The sequence below is a fragment of the Balaenoptera physalus genome, assembly GCF_965194825.1.
Source record: "Balaenoptera physalus genome assembly, chromosome: 16".
NCBI classification, from domain to species: Eukaryota; Metazoa; Chordata; class Mammalia; order Artiodactyla; family Balaenopteridae; genus Balaenoptera; species Balaenoptera physalus.
Genome location: NC_138898.1, coordinates 52,709,463 through 52,728,819, shown reverse-complemented (window position 1 = coordinate 52,728,819; position 19,357 = coordinate 52,709,463). Strand labels below are relative to the sequence as shown.

Sequence of the window (19,357 nt, the reverse complement as noted above, 5' to 3'; positions counted from 1 at the left end):
CAGCAGAAAAGATCCCCAGCATCTTCCTGGGCGCCTGGTTCTTAGCACCCCGGACTCCCGCCCCGGAGGGTCCTCGAGTCTGGAGGACAGGCTTGGGCCCCCGGGAAAGGAAAGAAACGGGAACCACTCGCGCCCAGCCTCCCGGAGTCTCGCTCCTCATGACCCGCACTCCAGAAGGACGGAGGCCCTCAAGGCGGCCCGAGGGAACAGGGCAGGGCCGAGGGCGGAGTCAGGGTGCAGGGGCGGGGCTGGATAGGAGTTAGAACTCTCGGGGTGTCAGGGCGTGTGTGGAAACGGAGTTCGGGGGCGGGGCGGGGGTGGGGTCGGAGCTGGGGGTCGGAGCAGAGCCCGGGCGTGGGTGGAGTCGAAGCTCGTGGGGTGGGGAGGGGTGGGGAGGGGCGGGGAGGGGCGGATTCGGGGGCGAAGTCTGAGGTCGGCGGGGGCGGGGCAGAGTCGGCGTGGGTGGAGTCGGCTCTCGGGACGGGCGGGGCCAGCGCGAGGCGGGGCGGGGCCTGCGCTAACGGTCGCGTGGCATTCCTCGCGCGAAGGTAGTCGAGCTGTTGGGTTGTGGGCCGAACGCGCTGTGGAGAAGCGGCCAGGCGGGGCCTGTGTGTGGTGGACCGCTGTCCAGGTGCGAGGAGCGGCTAAGCGAGCGCCCCCGGGAGAAGCCGGCGCGGACGCCTGAGGTGAAGCCCGGTGGCGGCGGGCGGCGGGTCCCGCGCGGCTGTGGGCGGCGGATGGCTGGCTCTTGTCCGCTCCTGAGGGCGGATCTCAGGGCTGCGGCGTCCGCGGTGGGAGCGGCCTCCCCTCCCAGCTACCCGCGCGCTTGGCGGGTGGTGGCGAAGGCGAGGCCCGCGCCTCTGAGACCCCGGCCCCGAGTCCTGGCCGACCCTCGGGCCACCCCCGTCTCCCCGCGCGGTGGAAGCCGGCGGGTTAGGGTTCGTAGGACACGCCCGGATGCGAAGTGGGCAGGTGACGTCGGCTTCTAGTCCAAACACGCGGGGACACAGTCACGTAGAAACACGCAGAACACCTTAGAGTGTGGACGTCCGCGTAGAGCGCGGCGAGTGCAGACGCGGGGGTGTAATCATGCGGGATATATACCCACGTCCTGCAGTGACTCAAAAATGAATTCCCCCCAGAGACTGGCTTACGTTAGGGTTCGCGCTTCGTGTTGGACATTCTGTGGGTTTGACAGATGCCTAAGGACACACAGGGTTACAGGATCCTTCAGAGCAGTTTCACTGCCTCGGAAACTCCCTACCCACGACTCACCCCTCCCTCCCGCAACTTTAGATGGTGTGCTGTCTCTATAGTTTTGCCTTTTCCAGAATGTCATAGAGTTGGAATCTTCAGAATACATTTTAAAACATAGAGTGAATAGGGAGAGTCGCATTTCACCTCAGAGTTTCAAAGGGACCGCTTTCAATCCCTGTTTGCCAAGCGCTGGACTTCTCATCTATAAGGTGCAAAAGTGTGAGGAGGGCATGAAATGACAAACTTTGGGAAATGGTATTTGAATGCAAGTCATGCATGTTTCCTCTTTCTTTCCTCCCTTCCTTCCTTCCTCCCTCCCTTCCTCTCCTTCCTTCCTTCCTCCCTCCCTCTCTCTTTCTCTCTCTTTCTCTTCTTCATTCTTTTTTTCAAAACAGCTTTTAGTTAGAAAATTTGAAACTACCTTGAATGGTTACTAACAAGCATTCTTCTAGAATTTCAAACTACAGGGCGTGCCCTGGTGGTCTAGTGGTTAGGACTTGGCCCTTTCACTGCCGTGGCCTGGTTCATTCCCTGGTTGGGGAACTAAAATCTCACAAGCCGCACGATGGGGCCGGGAAAAAAAAAAAAAAAACTTAAAAAAAGTGCAAAATTTGCTGAGTTCCCATTGAAGCAGTAAAAGGAGTAAAATCTACTTTTTTGAATTGGATTTATAAAGATAATTGAACAACTGTTCCCCTCTGTGAGAGATGACCAATTTTGTCAAAGTTTGTTAAAAAATCTTTGGTTTGTGATGAAAGTTTGGGGGGATTTCCATGTATAGAAATAACCACATAAAGAGGACTTCTCTGTAGTAGCCCCAGCACAGAGTAAAATAGCAAATTATAGGACCATCATTGCTGAGCTCTTTGAAAGCTCTATTTATCTAGAATAGCAGGATATAAACTGTACTTGTTTCTATAATTTAAATGCTGGATATAAATGTAAAATTAGCTGTTAACTAAAGTTCTATTTATCCAAAAAGTTAATTATAGCAATATTATTCTCAAATTACAAATCAGGTTGATTTTAGGACTCATTCATTAATTTAGTCAGCAAATAACCAGTAGCTCCTATGCATGATGCACTAAACTAGGCACTGTAGGACACAAAAGGGGGCAAGATAAGGCACAGCCCTATCATCATAGACCCCACTCTGTAATGAGGGAGAAAGACAGCACACAAGCAACAATTATGAATTAGGAATGCTAAGAGAGGGAATAGAGGCTGGGGGATACTTGAAGGAGGGTAGTAGGAAAGTCTTCTCTTTGAGATCCGAAGAATGCTGAAGATCCTGTCTTGGGAAGATGTGAGGGTGGCATTGGAGAGGATGCTCAAGGAAGAGGGAACTGTGTATACCAAGGCCCCAGGTCCCATCTGTGGAAAGGAGAGCAGCTGCGGTGTCTGGAGAGTGGTAATGGGGGTGGGGGGTGTGGGAGGCAGGGAATAATGTGAAATGAGGAGGAGACGGGCAGAGGCCAAATCAGCTGGGCGTTACAAGACTGTAGCAGAGTTTGGATTTAACTGCATGCAACTGGGAAGAGTTTTAAGCAAGGGAGAGACAATCTAAGTTTTTAAAGAATTCTCAGTTGTGTGGGGAAGAGATGGAGGAGGCACGAGTGGAAGCAGAGGGTGGTAAGGTCAGGGAGATGGGGGGAAATGATCAGATTCAAGAGATAATTAGGAGGGAGAATTGGCAGGACTTGGTAAGGATTGTTTTGGATCTGGGCGGTGAAAGAGAGGAAAGGTTAATGATGACAGAGTGGATGGTAAGGGAATTTTCTTTCTTTCTTTTTTTTTTTTTAACATTTATTTACTTGGCTGCTCTGGGTCTTCGTTGTGGCTCTCGGGATCTTTGCTGCCGCATGTGGGATCTTTAGTTGAGGCATGTGGGATCTAGTTCCCTGACCAGGGATTGAACCCGGGCCCCCTGCATTGGGAATTCGGAGTCTTAGCCACTGGATCACCAGGGAAGTCCGGTAATGGAATTTTCTGTTGGCAGGGTCTGAGGTAGCTCCAGGGCACCAGCACAGCACCTGGCACACAGGCCTCCGTGAATAATTGTTGTACTGATAGGAATGGAAAGCACATACAGGAGGCACAAACACACACACTCCTTCCTGGCCCTGGAAAAATGTCAGCAAAGTTTATGAATTGCCCCCTTCAGCCCTCTGCTCGCAACTCCTCCATCCTGGGCCCAGGACTCTGACTCAAGTCTGGCCTGCTCAGAATTTGAGACCATGGCATCAAAATCAGAAAGTTGGTGGGGTTTGCCCTGAGGGTCTGACTGACAGCCTCAGCTGACCTGTGGGTCAGAGCCAGCAGCTAGCAATGCCTCTTCCTTGTCTGGGTCCAGAGTCCCCTTCTCTTTTTCCAGAGTAAGGACCAAGCAGTGCAGCTTTGTCCTCTGGAGGAAAGCTCTAGCAAGTAGGAGCATGAGGGGCTTGGGCCCTACCATGCCCTCATGAAACCTAAAGCAAGGGACCAGGAAGGCCCTGGGAGGAATGGGCCAGGCCAGGCTGGGCTCTGATCCAGGCGGGAGGTAGCCCTTCAAAAGTAGGAGGAGGGCACAGAACTCAGGGAAGGGAATTTGGGAGACCTGGGTTGGGGGGCTGTCAGAGATGGTCATGGTGTATCTAGTGTCTGTAGTATAGGGTCAGCCTCATAGTAGACACTCCACAACTATTACCTGTTACAATGCCATCATGTTACCTTAACCAGACTAGTTTCACCACCACCTCTTCTTTAATTTTACCCTTATCAAGTATCTGAGTCAGTGGCTTTGAGGCTGTATACATCTCTAGTCCCACATCTGGCCCTCTGTTTTCGTTGCTCCTCTCTGAGCCACCCCCCATCCTGATTTAGGGACTGATACATATCAGACACTCAACCAATGCATATTGACTGAATAAACTATGTATAAAAACCAGGTAATTGCAGTACTCTAGATGAGGAATGACTGAGCCTTGGGCTGAGGAGATGGCATTGGAGATGGAGAAAAGGAGATATTTAAAATATATTTGGAAAGTAGAAGGGACAGTAGTTGCTCTTGAATGGTGTAATCTCTGTATCACCATATTGAGCTCTTTATTTCATGTTAATTTTGTATTTCTCAAAATGTCCATGTAGAGAAGCAAGTTGTCATTTTTTTGGTAGACAGACACTAAGGTATATCACCATATATTTTGAATAATAGTAGAAAGTGAAGGAACTTCAAAGAGTTCATGTGATATCACTTGTAAGTCAATAACCACCAAGAGATATTAAGGGGTAAAAATTTGGAGAACTCAATATGTAGATGGATAGTGTTTTTACACAAAATCTGGCTACTGAATAGTTCTTCCTCTCTAACTTCAAGTGTGTAGCACTTGACAGGCTCTCAATAAATGTTTGTTGAGTGGATGGATGAATGAATGAATCCATCAGGGTTTGTCAAGAATTTCAGAGACTGAAATTGCATAGTAAGCGAGATCAGACTAGGCTGAAGAATAAGTAGGACCTTAAGGCTGCTTAATTCCCCATTGTTTATTCTGGCTTGAATGCAGAAGCTGCTACATTGGATGAGAATGAAAAGCAGTGTTCTCATCTGTCAAGAGCCTGTGAACATCTAGGCACCTTACGTACATTATTTTGAATTCTCACAACAACACTGTAGGGTAAATATTATCCATATTTTGTGGATGAGGAAATTAAAGCTCAGTAATTCAAAACATTTGGCTACAAACTAGTGGCGCTGGAATTCATAATCATATTTGACTAACTCCACAGTCTTCCTGAAACTTGTATTATGCGACATGTCCTGAAAGTGCAGCCTGTAGCTGAGGGCATTCACTGTTAAAGAGGCCACGTAATATGAAGTGAAATGCAGTAAATCTGCTAGTTTGGTGTAGCTGACAGTTGTTATTACACTAAAACCTTTTCTAGTGATGATATGAAGGGACAAGCCACCATTTCATTTATTTGTTTATTGAGTGCTTTTTATGTGCAAGGTAGCATTGAAATGCACATACAAAAAATTTTTAAGATGCTACCTCTGCCCTGATGGAGCTTACTTACCATCCAGAGGTGAGGATAAAGTACTACCTATCCCCTTACACAGTGTAACTAAATGCATGATTCGAGGTGGTTACAATAGAGTTTTGCTATGTTTTTTTAAAGTAGGCTTTATGGTAATAAATATTTAAATCTGCAAATGTCCCATTGAATCATCTCTCATCTGAAACTAAATTTGCAGGGTGCTCAAATATTGCTAAATTATTTTTTGAAAAGTGAAAGTTAAAAATTAAAACCTAACTATATCATTCAAAACTTTAAAAGGACATTTTGAAACATGCTTTTTACAGGTTGAATCTAACTTGCATTTCATTGTTGTAACATAAAATTTTCCCAAAGAATGAGTAGAATATCCAGTACTTTCCTAATAAATTCTTTTTTCAGTCTTGGAATTTTTCAAGGTTTATTTCAGTTGTTTAATTTATGCATCTAAATTATATTTTCTAATATGCAGGTAAAAGAATGGCTAACTCCATTGCATCAAAGAACTTTACTGCACTTTCAGACCTGCATCCAAATATGGCTAATCTGGTAGGTTTCAGCGGTGTAGTGGTTCATTTGATCTCTGTTGAAACTTTAGGTGGTAATATTACATTATGTCAACATTATTGATTCGTTTCAACACGTGCTTGTATAATTGACAAGTATACAGATACTCACTGCATTAGTGATTGTTAGATATTAATCACTCCTAAACTTCTTTGTATTTATGCCAGCTAAATGAAAATTAGTCTTTCTTTTGTCTACAGATTAGGAGATTGTAGATATGACTAGCGATTGTTAAAAATTATCAAAAGTTTACTTGTATTATATTTTATTTTATTTATTTATTTTTGGCTGCGTTGGGTCTTCGTTGCTGCAGGGGCTTTCTCTACTTGCTGCGAGCTGGGGCTACTCTTTGTTGCGGTGCGTGGGCTTCTCATCATGGTGGCTTCTGTTGTTGCAGAGCACGGGCTCTAGGCACATGGGCTTCAGAAGTTGTAGCTCGCAGGCTCTAGAGCACAGGCTCAGTAGTTGCGGTGCACGGGCTTAGTTGCTCTGCGGCATGTGGGATCTTCCCGAACCAGGGATCGAACCCATGTCCACTGCATTGGCAGGCGGATTCTTAACCACTGCGCCACCAGGGAAGCCCTTGTACTATATTTTAACTAAATATTTAGTAAGTACTCAAATTTAGCATTATAAAATTAAAACATTGTCGTTCAGCAGTATCTATTCTCTAGTCAAATTGTACAAGTTATATACTGAAATACTTGCTATTATGCTGCTTTTATGAGATAAAGGTACACAAAAGATGTATTTCTGAAATCATTATGTGAAAATTCATTTTGGGGGAAGGGGTTCTGGGGGAATCAGTCATGTCAAGTATGCCAAGATTGTTATTTATTTAAAAGAAATCTAGGTGGAATCATCTTATAAGGTGAAGAACTCATTGTAAAGCAATTATCATACTGCCTTACTTTTCCTACCCCCAGCAGTCTGCTGTTTACATTTGGAATTTGCAAATCAGATTTCTTAAAATGGGATAAATTTACATATAACTTCAATAATTTGCAATTTAAACTTTATTAATGTTAAAAATAATTATTGATTTTACAGTTTTTCTTGAAAGGTAAACTATTTGCTAATTGCCTCTTCAGTTAGAAAATCTTACTCAATATTTCCATTAGTTGTTTTCCCAACAAAATTCAGTGAGATCTGCATGCATATGGAATTTAAAGAAATAATAGCAATGTGTCTAAATGTAATAAGACTAGCTAATAGCTCAACTAGGATGTGGTAGTCTTAAAAGCTTGAATGTATTTTATTTATATTTTTTTCAGATTTATTTTGGCTGCGTTGGGTCCTCGTTTTTGTGCGCGGGCTTTCTCTAGCTGCAGCGAGTGGTGGTTACTCTTCGTTGCAGTGCGTGGGCTTCTCACTGTGGTGGCTTCTCTTTGTTGCGGAGCACGGGCTCTAGGCATGCGGGCTTCAGGAGTTGTGGCTCGCGGGCTCTAGAGCACAGGCTCACTTTGTTTTGTGCATGGCTTAGTTGCTCCGTGGCGTGTGGGAACTTCCCAGACCAGGGCTCAAACCTGTGTCCCCTGCATTGGCAGGCGGATTATTAACCACTGCACCACCAGGGAAGTCCTTGAATGTATTTTAAATGTAACAGATTATTGCAAGGTTGAAATCAGTTGCTAGAATTAGTGATATAAATTCATCCTTTCAGAAAAAGGTAGTTATTTTTATTTCTTAAAGCATTTAAAAAATACTTAATTTTTCTTTGTCACTGAAGAGAACATTAAAAATTTTAAAGATGTTAATATCTTTAAGGTTTAAGATCTAGGACTTCAGAGCTTAGATTTATTAGCAGCAATATGCAAGTTTTGTTACGATCTAATTTATGTTACTGTCCAGCATGTGTACATTAAGAAGCTAAGCAATTTTATGTGGATTGTTAGAAAACCCTATATAAAAGAAAGCTTTGAAGACCATGGCAAATTAAATTGCATTATACATGTGCTTTGAATGAATTCAGTAAGGACTGATAGCATAGGGCAGTTACTGTGCTCCACCTAATGATTGAAAATAAAGTAGAAACATACTAAGTATTAAATGATTATATTTGTAATATCAGTTAACTGTCTTATTACTCTGTACTACTCCTTGTGGAGCTGAACATTTATGAAGTTGTTTTAGATGTTTGTCTGGAATAAATACATTTAAATGGTTCCTAGTTAAAAATGTTTGTTAGAGCCAGTAAAATATAACAAGTCCATGAAATTAAATTTACCATCTCCATATGTGTTTAATATTCATCTTCTATAACCTTTTTGTTTTTCAGAAAATAATCGGCATAGTTATTGGAAAAACAGATGTCAAAGGCTTTCCAGACAGAAAAAGCTGAGTTCTATTTAACTCTTTGCTCCATTTTTCATCAACTGTGGCTTATGACTACAACAAAGTATATTTAAGTGATTAAATTTCTCATGCCTGTTTAACTCTCTAAGAGCAACAGCCATGTTCTCTATTGCATGGTAAAGTACTTGATTTAAGGCCACATGTGTGGCCTTAAATCATTCTTAATGATTTTATTTGATATCTCTAAAACATAATTTTAAAAGCTGTGTATACAGTACTAAAATAGCTAAATTGGTCAACTCATTAATGTGTATCAACGAGTACTTATTGAGCACCTCCACTCTGTAAAACCCGGTGTAAAGGTAAGAGAGAGAGATGTTGTATGTAGTCTCATCATCCTCAGTTATCAAAGTGTCTGAAAGGATGGACGTGGAGCTAGTTTGACTGGGCTCAGCACCGAGTCATCTAAGATCTGTTCTATGTACAGCTGTGAAATCGGGGTAAATAAAGCTGGGATGAGAATTAAATGAGCTCATACATGGAAGGGTGTGTAAGGCACAGTAAGAACTCCATGTTAACTATCAATATCAGCCTAAGAGATACAAGTACACAGGTTAATCTTCATAGAAGACAGAAAGTGATAAGGAGGAAGGTTTTCCAGCAGGGATATGTCGTGACAGTGTTGAGCGAGAGAAGTATGGCAGCAGTATCTATGTATTTACTCAAAGAACCAGACAATTCAGTGGAAAAAGATCATCTTTCACATGTGGAAAATACAGTTAAGTTTGGCTTTAGTGGTTCTTATTGAGTTGCTTGAACTGTGCAAGAATTTTAGGACTATGGAAACACAATCCGAGACTAAAATTGGATTTTTAAAATCAACTGACCCTCAAACTTTTGTAGTTTACATGCAGAGATAAACTATAGAATGCCAAAAGTAGCAATTCACTATTATTAGCTTTTAAAGTGTCAATGCTTTTTATTAAAAGGTACAGTATAAGTCCTTCTAAACAGCCTGAGGGAATCCGAGCTCTAGTCAGCCAGCCAGTAATTTTGACAGAAGAAGACAATTAATTGTGGCTGTGTTAATTGACTTATGGTGTAGTGATAGGTACCTTTATTTTTATTTTATTTTTTATAATATTCTATTGTTAATTTTGAGGTAAATAGCAAAGATGTCATCTCCCACCCATACTCATTTGTCTTCTCTTTACTGCATCATAATTAATTAGATCAGAATTACCACTTGAATAGTTTGAGAAATCCTGCATCTCTGTTTTCTAAGCTGTAAAAGGAATAACTTGAAATATATGAATTAGAAAAGGTCAATATTTAAATATTTACTTAAATTACAGCAATTAAATATAATTTTCACCTATTAGACGGTGAGTGTAGGGCACCATTTCTGTAGTGTTTGACTATTTTTTTTAAAATTTATTTATTTATTTTATTTATTTATTTTTGGCTGCGTTGGGTCTTCCTTGCTGTGTGCGTGCTTTCTCCAGTTGCAGTGAGCGGGGGCTACTCTTCGTTGTGGTGCGTGGGCTTCTCATTGCGGTGGCTTCTCTTGTTGCGGAGCACGGGCTCTAGGCGCGCGGGCTTCAGTAGTTGGGGCACGAGGACTCAGTAGTTGTGGCTTTTGGGCTCTAGGCTCTAGAGCGCAGGCTCAGTAGTTGTGGCGCACGGGCTTCATTACTCCGCGGCGTGTGGGAACTTCCCGGACTAGGGCTTGAACCCTTGTCCCCTGCATTGGCAGGCGGATTCTTAACCACTGCGCCACCAGGGAAGCCCTGACTATTTTTTATAATTGTCTGTACAGTATTCCTTTTTTGGAGAAGATATGCTTACTGACTTTAAAAAACATTACACATATCAATATACTGTCATAAAAAATTCAAGCAGTGCAGAAGGTCATAGAGTCAAAAAGAGAAATTCTTCATTTAACCCTCAACTTTTCCCATCCCAGCCCCACCCCAAAGGTAAGCACTAATCACAGTTCAATAGATACCTATAATGTGCATTTGTATGTTAGGTTGTATTACTTTTTAAAAACTTTTTAAATTGAAGTATAGTTGATATATAATGTTATAGAACTTACAGGTATACAGTATAGTGATTTACAGTTTTAAAGTTATATTTCATTATAGTTATTATAAAATACTTGCTGTATTCCGCGTGTAGCTTATTTTGTACCTAGAAGTTTGTACCTCTTAATCCCCTACCCCTATATTGCCCCTCCCCCTTCCCCCCTTCCCTCCTTCCCCCCTTCCCCCCTTCCCCCCTTCCCTCCTTCCCTCCTTCCCTCCTTCCCCCCTTTCCCCCTTCCCTCTCCCCACTGGTAACCACTATCTGTGATTCTGCTTTTTTGTTATATTCACTAGTTTGTTATATTTTTTAGATTCCACATATAAATGATATCATACAGTAATTGTCTTTCGTCTGACTTATTTCACTTAGCATAATGCCCTCCAAGTCTATCCATGCTGCTGCAAATGGTAACATTTCATTGTTTTTTATGGCTGAGTAAAAATTTCATTGTGCATATATATGTGTGTGTGTGTGTGTATATATATATCTATCTCACAACTTCTTTATTCATCTGGTGATGGACACTTAGGTTGCTTTCATGTCTTGGCGATTGTAAATAATGCTGCTATGAACATTGGGGTGCATGTGTCTTTTCAAATTAGTGTTTTTGTTTTTTTCAGATATATACTCAGAAGTGGAATCGCTGGGTCATACGGTAGTTCTATTTTTAGTTTTCTGAGATGCGTCCATACCGATTTGCACAGTGGCTGCACCAATTTACATTCCCACCAACAGTGTACAAAGTTCCCTTTGTACATTCTCACCAGCGTTTGTTATTTGTGTTCTTTTTGACGATAGCCCTTCTGACAGGTGTGAGGTGATAGCTCATTGTTGTTTTGATTTGTATTTCCCTGATAATTAGTGATATTGAACATCTTTTCATGTGCCTGTTGGCCATCTGCATTTCCTCTTTGGAAGAATGTCTATTCAGTTCTTCTACCTAGTTTTTAAATTGGGTTGTTAGTTTTTTTGATGTTGAGTTGTATAGGCTGTTGATATATGTTGCATATTAACCCCTTATTGGTTATATCATTTGCAAATATTTTCTCCCATTCAGTAGTTTGTCTTTTCATTTTGTTGATGGTTTCCTTTGCTGTGCAAAAGCGTTTAGGTTTAATTAGGTTCCATTTGTTTATTTTTGCTTTTATTGCCTTTGTTTTAGGAATGGATCCAATAAAATATTGACACAATTTATGTGAAAGAGTGTTCTGCCTATGTTTTCCTCTAGGAGTTTTATGGTATCTGGTCTTACATTTAGGTCTTTAATCCATTTTTAGTTTATTTTGTATATGGTATTAGAGAATGTTCTAATTTCATTCTTTAACGTGTAGCTGTCCAGTTTTCCCAGCACCACTTATTGAAGAGACTGTCTTTTCTCCATTGTGGATTCTTGCCTCCTTTGTTGTAGATTAATTGACCATAAGTGTGTGGGTTTATTTCTGGGCTCTCTATCCTGTTCCATTGATCTATGTGTCTGTTTTTGTGCCAGTACCACTGCTGTTTTATATTACTTTTTTAATTAGCAAAACAATAAAGAAATTTTATTTTGGAAAAAAGGTACTTGCTGACCCCTAGTGGTATCTTTTAGCAGCACACATTTATTTGTTTTGAAATAATTTAGATCTGAATTATGACTTAGGTTAAAACAACAGTAAGAGAGAAATGGAGACGCTAAGCTAATATCTGGATGGTTCAAGCCTACATGTCATTTCCCTCCAAATATACAGATAACTGGGGAAAGGGAACATAGGGGTAACAGTGAGGTGAGTTATCTACCTTGGCAGCTTAGAATTCATAAAAGCATAACTTATATAATTTATATCTGAAATAATATTTTACACCATGTGTTTGAGTATTTTTAGCATCAAATAATCATATTTGTTCAAAGTTAAAATAAAACTTTTCATTTGAAAAATAAAAGCATTGGTTTTCCCTTAGATATTGGATCAGAAAGGTACACTTTCAGTTTCACCATTCGTGATTCAACAACCCATTTTGTAAATGCAACATCGTGGGGCAAGGAAGATTACATCAGATCACTTTCTGATGGCTTTCGTGTTGGCGAGTGCGGTAAGTTGGCATTGATTCTTAAACTGTTTCTCTTACAGTATTAGTCCCATGATATGTTTGTGATAACTACACTGAGGGAGTCAAAATGAAATAAGACACAATTCTTATTCTCAAGAACCTTACCAGAAAAAAGTCAAGTGTTAAGAGTATAACACAAGGCATTCAGCATTTAATTGAAACATACAAACATGATAATCACATATTTTTACTAAGTAGCTCTATGATCTTTGGTTTATTTCTATTTCACTTTGCATCAGTCCCTCTTGTGGCTCTAATCATTTATCTTTCTGTAAACATATAATAGGGATGCTAAATAGATTTTGATAAAAGATATTTGAATTTTTAATGGATTTTAAGAAAACTTCAGCCTAAAATACCAAATCTTTCATATCGTCTACCCATCCCAATAGCCCTCTGATGGTACAGTGTAGTATATTGAAAAGAACAAGACCTTGAGAACAGGTAGATCTGGATTCAATTCCAAGTACCAATATTTATTACATTGTGGCTTTGAGAAAATTTCTTAATCTTGTTGGGTCTCAACTATGAATTAACACCCTATAGATTCTTGTGAATGTTAAATGATATAGTGTGCCTGTTATAAAGTGTAGAACTTAGTCACTCAGTAGATGACAGCTCTAGCCTCATACAAGAAACAAGAAAGCATGTATACCAGCTCTCTTTCATGGTAGAAAAAAGAAGGGAAAGGGTAACACAGACAATTAAACTACTCGTCTCTAACCCTGCAGATCAAGCAGCCTAGTACCCATACTAGTTACTCAGCACCCAATCATATTATTAACTTTCAGGATTACATATAGTATCTCTCTAACTGAATAATAAGGTAGTTGAACATATGGACTATGAAGGCAAAAAACTTTGCAAATGGTCACAGGGCGCAGCACAAGCAAAACATTTCTTGGTTGAATGCCAGAACATTAGTTACCTAGAGCTAAAGATATATTTCGGTATTAACCTATGTTCCATGTTGATGGTTGTTGTGAGGATGAATGAGATAAGGGATTTTAAAGGTGTAAATCTGATGATGCTTATAAAAGTAAATAAGATTTTGGTGTGGTAGAATAAAAAGATTACAGATTTTTGAATTAGAATTACAAATAGAATTAGAACAGTTCTAATTCCAACTCTACTACTTTCTAGATATAATACCTCAAGAAAGTTATTTAACCTCTGTGAACTTCAATTTCTTCATTTGGAAAGAGGGATAATAATGAGGGATGGTTGTGTGAGGAATTAGCAAAATAGAGCACAAAAAAGTCTAACATAGACCATAGGAAATGCAAACCCTAAAATGTTAAGTCATAAAACTGATAAGTTGTGGGGCTCAAATCAGGACCCAAATTTTGCATTGCTCTTTCTAACTACCACTATTATTTTTGAGGACAGCTGTGAATTGGGTGAAGATCAATTTATTTTATAGAAGGGCATGTTGTAACCAAATCAAATGTTCAGTGTAACTGATTGTAATTCAATAAAGTAATATTAATGTGGATCATATGTTGGGATTTAAACACAAAGTATAAGAAATGTCATCTGAGATCAAATTGATTGGTCATACCCCAGGATTCTGTTGCTCACAGTGCCACAAGAAAATGATTGTGAAGGATACATAACACCAACTCAAAATTAGAAATAACATTGTAATGTTCATTGTTATGTACACTCATTTTTTAAATTTATCCTGTTACTTTTTTGTAATAGCATCATATTTTCCCCTCTGTTTTAGTGATAATTGAAAATCCCCTGATCCAAAGAAAGGAATTAGAAAGAGAAGAAAAGTTCAGCCCTGCAACTCCTAGGTAAATCTAACACAGAGGTCAGAATGATTATTACTTTATGCCAGAATGATTATTACTAATAAGTTTATGCCAGAATGATTATTACTAATAAGTTTTTGCATGTCAGATTAACAGAGAGCTTATTAAAAGTATATACTTCAGTTTGAAAATTAGGAGTTTAATTCTGCTTCACAATATTTATCTTTGATTATGAAGTAATTTACTTTGACGTAAGATCACATAAAAAATGGCTTTGTTTTTAGTACTTTGATTCTCATTCTTAGATTACAAAAATCTGACTCTAGTCACATTAAAGCTGAACAATGAAAAGGTAAATCATGGAAGTCATATATCTATTTTTTCATCTCAATTTATAACTCTCTTCACATGCCTTACTATCTTAGTTCAGGTTCCAGGGCTCTGGAAGCAGAGCCCAGAGGAGGATTTTTGTGCCGATGATTTGTTGAGGGAGAGCCCTTAGAAGCAGCCTGTAAGGATAGCATTGGGGGGAAGGTGAGCAAAGAGGCAGGTTCAGCAGGAGCCCAGTCTCATCCTGACCCAGATGGGAGCTCTGGAGCATAAGTGGCACCTCAAAGTGGTACCACCCTAAAGAAAGAGGCCTGGGCTTTTGTACCCTGTATTTACAAGTTATTGGCTGAAGTCCACCCCCTACTCCTGCGGAGGAGGGAAGGCTTAAAGGTATTTCTGGCTGAGGGCAAATCTCCAGAGAGAAGGGTGCAGCTGGTAAAGAGCTCTGGGTGGGCACAAAAGTCTCTACTACACATGCACCTGCACCCATTTTTCTGACCTCATCTTATAGGTCTCATTTCTCTGCAGCCACATGAAGAGTCCTCCACTTTATGAACATCCTGGGCTCATTCTGCACTAACAGCATTGCATGGTCCCTTCCCTCTGCAAAGAACAATCTTATTTGCTCTTCTCATTGAAGTGTCAGCTTAAATGTCACCTCCTTAGATCTTCCCCCACCTACTCTGTCTGTAGTAGCTCTTCCAGTATGCATTACTAGGACTTCGTCCTGTATACAGGGTATGTGTACCATCATAACCCTGACCACAATCTGGGATTATTTGATTAATTGTTCTTATCTGTCTCCCTCTCTCACATGTAAACTCCGTGAGATCATAGGTCTTGTGTGTCTTCCTCACCACTGTACCCCCTGTGCCTAGACTAGGGTCTGGCACATAATAGGCTCTCAGTAAGTGTTTATGGAATGAACACATGAATGGAGGGAGGGAAGAGCATCCTTGGCAGAGGGAACAAACATGAAACCTCCTGGCCTTTTCCAGAACAGTTAATAGTAGTTTAAACCTTATGAAACTGTTGATGTTTGACTACGTTTTTCTCTAAAATGGCAGTTTTATAGCCTAGGAATATGATGTGGCTGGAATATAGGCACGGGAACAGCAGGAGGAGAAGCTCGAGAGAGAGGCAGAGACACTTCACAGACAGCTTTGCTTGTTGTACCAACTTCATGCTTTGGTGATGGCTAGCCCAGAAGATCTTTTGAGCTGGGAAATAATATATTCATATTCGTGGTTTAGGAAGATCACTTTGGCTACCTGAGGAGGACGGACAGTAGGGGAACAAAGCTTAGGAGACAAGCAGTAGTTTGGGTAAGAAGTGATGAGAGAAACACCTAAAGCAGTAGCAGGAGGAGGAGGCGGGGGGCGGGGGGGTCCTGGATTAGAGGACTAGAAAGAGGCTCCATGGAGGACACTTGGGAGTTGATTGGCTGGAAGGGGAAGAGCACCTCAAGTGTGTAAATATTGTGCCTCTGTTCCTACAGAGCACCACAGAGGTAAGGAAAGCACATAGGCAGGGCAGTCAGTGTCATAGAGGTGGAAATCACCCTCCCCCCCCCCCCACAATGTTTTAGAGTGCTTTTACACCCTTTTTTTTACAGAGAAAGAAATGAAACTCAGAGTATTGTGCAAGATCAGACTATTAGTGTGCTTAAAACTCAGACACAGTTGGTCTTTAAAACATTTTCTTAATGAAAATACATTTTAGACAAAAAATATTTTACAAAGCTTTTCAATGTTTCTAAGAGTGAAAAGTATAAATCTTCTTAATATAATTTTTAAAATATAGTTTAAGTTACAACCAAAGTTTGACTGTGAACTTTGAAGTATTTTTCTATTAGAAAATAATTTGATATTAACTTCTGGTGTGTGTTTTTACAATTTAGCGATTATAAGCTATTGCTCAGTGAGAATCACTCAATGGTAAAAGTTTGTTCCAGTTATGAAGTGGATGCGAAGCTACTTTCTTTGATATACTTACCTGTTAAAGAGTCTTGTGATTATTATTCATTGGGTGACATTGTTGCAAACGGACACAGTCTTGATGGGAGAATTATTAATGTCCTTGCAGCTGTGAGGTCGGTAAGTTAAAACCCCAACAAAGCCAAGTTCAATTTGGTGGGGGGAGTTCTATCATTTTATTTGTGTTTGGAAAGTAATAATCAACTGGAGTAAAATTTCCTCTGTATCTTGATCCATCCTCCGTTGAATTTAGAAAATAACACTTCTCATTAAAGGGAAAGCAGCATTTTAGCTGTGAATGAGTAGCAAAATAAAATTGTATTTGAATGTTAAATGCAGTACACAGTCATAAATGATCCGCTAACTATATGAGAGCTTTTCATACTTGAGTTAAACAAAAGGCACAAATAGAAAGGGTAAATTCATTGACTTTAAGATCTCCAGGAAGTTCTTCGAAGGGGCTTAGGTTGAATAAATCAAGGAATCAATTCAGTGCGTGTTCTCAGAGCTGTCCTGAGTTGAGGGAGAGAGCGAGAAACCCACGGTGCTGCAGTAGGGGCCCTGTGAGCTAATGCATAGCATCAGGTGCTGAAAAGCAGGGCAGAACAACACTCCATGGGGTGCCGGGGAATGTCTCACCATCCTTTGCTTCCACATCTCCCTCTTACCCAATTATTGCAGCAAGTTTTGAACTCCATTGGACAGACTAGAATCACTTGGCAGGGAGCAAATTTTCACAAAATAAAGTACACAAATAAAGGGGCAAGAACAATTTTCAATATACAGAATGATGATAATCAGAAGATTAAAAAAAAGGGAAATAGATTTGGGTACTTATAGTTAATGTTGTAAGTAATTGCTAATTGCGTTTCCATATTAAATGACTGAGTGTCGACTATCCCCATGACAGGCCAACAGAGGCCTGCCTGCGTTGTTCCCCAGCCCAGCCCAGCCCAGCCCAGCACAGTGCCTGCCACACAGTGAGCACTCAGTATCATTCAGGATGGAGGAATAAATACCCGATATGACAGTATTGAAAAATAGGAAAAATTCCTTTCTGGGCAACTTAGGTTCAATCTTACTTAAAGGCAGGATATGATCTCTCAATTTCCCTGAAATTCCATATAATGCCATTATATTACAATGTAGTAAGGATTTTCTAAAACTCAGTATGAATATAAAACCTGCAACAGCTTTTTCCATGTCCCCCTTCCTGCCTCCACCCCTTGAGTCTAGTACCACCTTTCATAGGATTATATTATTTCTTTTATTTTCATGCCTTTTTTCTCCCATTTTGCTTCCATCCCTCTTACATTTCCTTATCTTTACGTTTTTATTTAACCTGTTTTCTTCCTTCTCGCCTCTACTTAGGTCTCTTCACTTTAAAACTCCTTTTCATACAGTTTTCTTGCATGCTGTGATATGGTAGGCCTCTCTCATACTCTGGCTGTCCTTTCCTCTGACTTTCTTTCTAGATGCTCTCTTCTGCAGGCAGCTGTGACTCTTTCTTCAGCTTCTTCCCAAGGAGCTCAGCCCTGACAACAGATGCATGGGTGACAGTGGCATAGGGGGCAACTGACTGTTCATGCTTGGGCCATTGCTGTGTGGCCATCAGAGGTGCTGCTGTTCCATGTGAGAACTCCCTGAGGGCACAGAAGGGCCCCTGAGTTCACCCCCACCTCCATGATCCTCTTACACCACAGTGTGGACTGAATCAGACGGTATATCAAAGCACATTCCCATTTATCCCTCTTTCGATTCTCACCAGCTTGTCCCTAGGAAGGTAGCAAAGGAGGTATCAATATCCATACCTGGGCTAGCAAGACGAGGACACTGAGGCCCAGAGAGATGAATTCATCCAGTCACATGAACTCCGTGCCAGGCCCTGCGCTAAGCCATGGGGATACATAGATATTGAAAATGTACTTTCTACCCTCAGTGAGTCCACATAGATGCCACCCAGGGACTTGTCATGGAGCATTTGTTCTAACATGTTGAAAAGATCCCACAGTCTTGACTTAAAGCACACATATCTGTATCTCTCTTCAATCAAAGTGTGTGACTTACAACTTAAATACACCTAGTTCAGAGATAAAAGATGCTGTTAAATCATCAAATATATATTAGTGATTCTAGCTATTTTGATATTTCTAATTTGTTGTTTAAAAGGTAAACATTTGAGTATTTCCATCAACAAACATTTAAGTACCTCTACAACTCTAGGTGAAGAAAAATAATGATTTTCTTCAATTTCTAAGGTTGGAGAGCCAAAATACTTTACAACTTCAGACCGAAGAAAAGGCCAGAGGTGTGAAGTTAAACTCTATGATGAGACAGAGTCTTCTTTTGCAATGATATGGTAACTTCCCACATCTGTTCCTAACTGTGAAATCTGTGCTATTATCACCAAGTCAGACATTTTAATTTCATCAGGAGATGATGGATTTCATATCAGGAGAGGAGTAATGACAGAGAAATGGTGTTTAAAAAATAAACCTTTCTCTTGTATGTTGAGTCATTACAGTCTATGATTACCTTAAAATGAGATCTTTAGATGGCATGGGATTTCATAGATGGACTCTACTGTAACTTGTTTATTATTATACTCTGTTTTGTAACAAATCGTCATTTACTAAGTCTCATTGATAAAGAACAAGCCAGACTTTCTGTGATTCCTTGGGTGGTACCCTGGAGCCAAGCCATGGAAAGATGGTAGAAAAGCAAGCATTGTCACAGGCTGGGTTCTATGGGCCTCCCAGATGTGGGGCAGGGCTACATCCTGAAGCATCACAGGGTATAACATGGTACTGTTTAGACTCCAGATGCCTGGGTACCAAAGAAAGCACGTAATTTGAAACAGGGCTTCAACCTATCAAGTCCCCCGAGCAGTTTATCCATGGTGGGGCCCTCCCTTAATGGCATGAAAGAGTGACTTCAAAATTTTTAAACTTGTAGTCACTCAGT

The 19,357-nt window shown here is 40.6% G+C and overlaps 1 protein-coding gene across 3 annotated transcripts in view; it reads left to right on the top strand.

Annotated features, from left to right (window-relative positions):
* Window positions 1–508: 508 nt before the first annotated feature.
* MEIOB (meiosis specific with OB-fold) overlaps window positions 509–19,357 on the top strand; it is a 31,753-nt gene continuing 12,904 nt past the window's right edge. For 2 of the 3 annotated variants that reach the window (XM_082431847.1, XM_082431846.1), the window contains exons 1-7: window positions 509–686; window positions 5,762–5,838; window positions 8,135–8,192; window positions 12,178–12,309; window positions 14,057–14,129; window positions 16,318–16,513; window positions 18,652–18,752. In XM_082431847.1, coding sequence (XP_082287973.1) covers window positions 5,770–5,838; window positions 8,135–8,192; window positions 12,178–12,309; window positions 14,057–14,129; window positions 16,318–16,513; window positions 18,652–18,752 — 629 coding nt within the window. In that variant the 5' untranslated portion in view covers window positions 509–686; window positions 5,762–5,769. The remainder of the gene's footprint in view (window positions 687–5,761; window positions 5,839–8,134; window positions 8,193–12,177; window positions 12,310–14,056; window positions 14,130–16,317; window positions 16,514–18,651; window positions 18,753–19,357) is intronic. The other variant, XM_082431845.1, reaches the window with a different exon arrangement.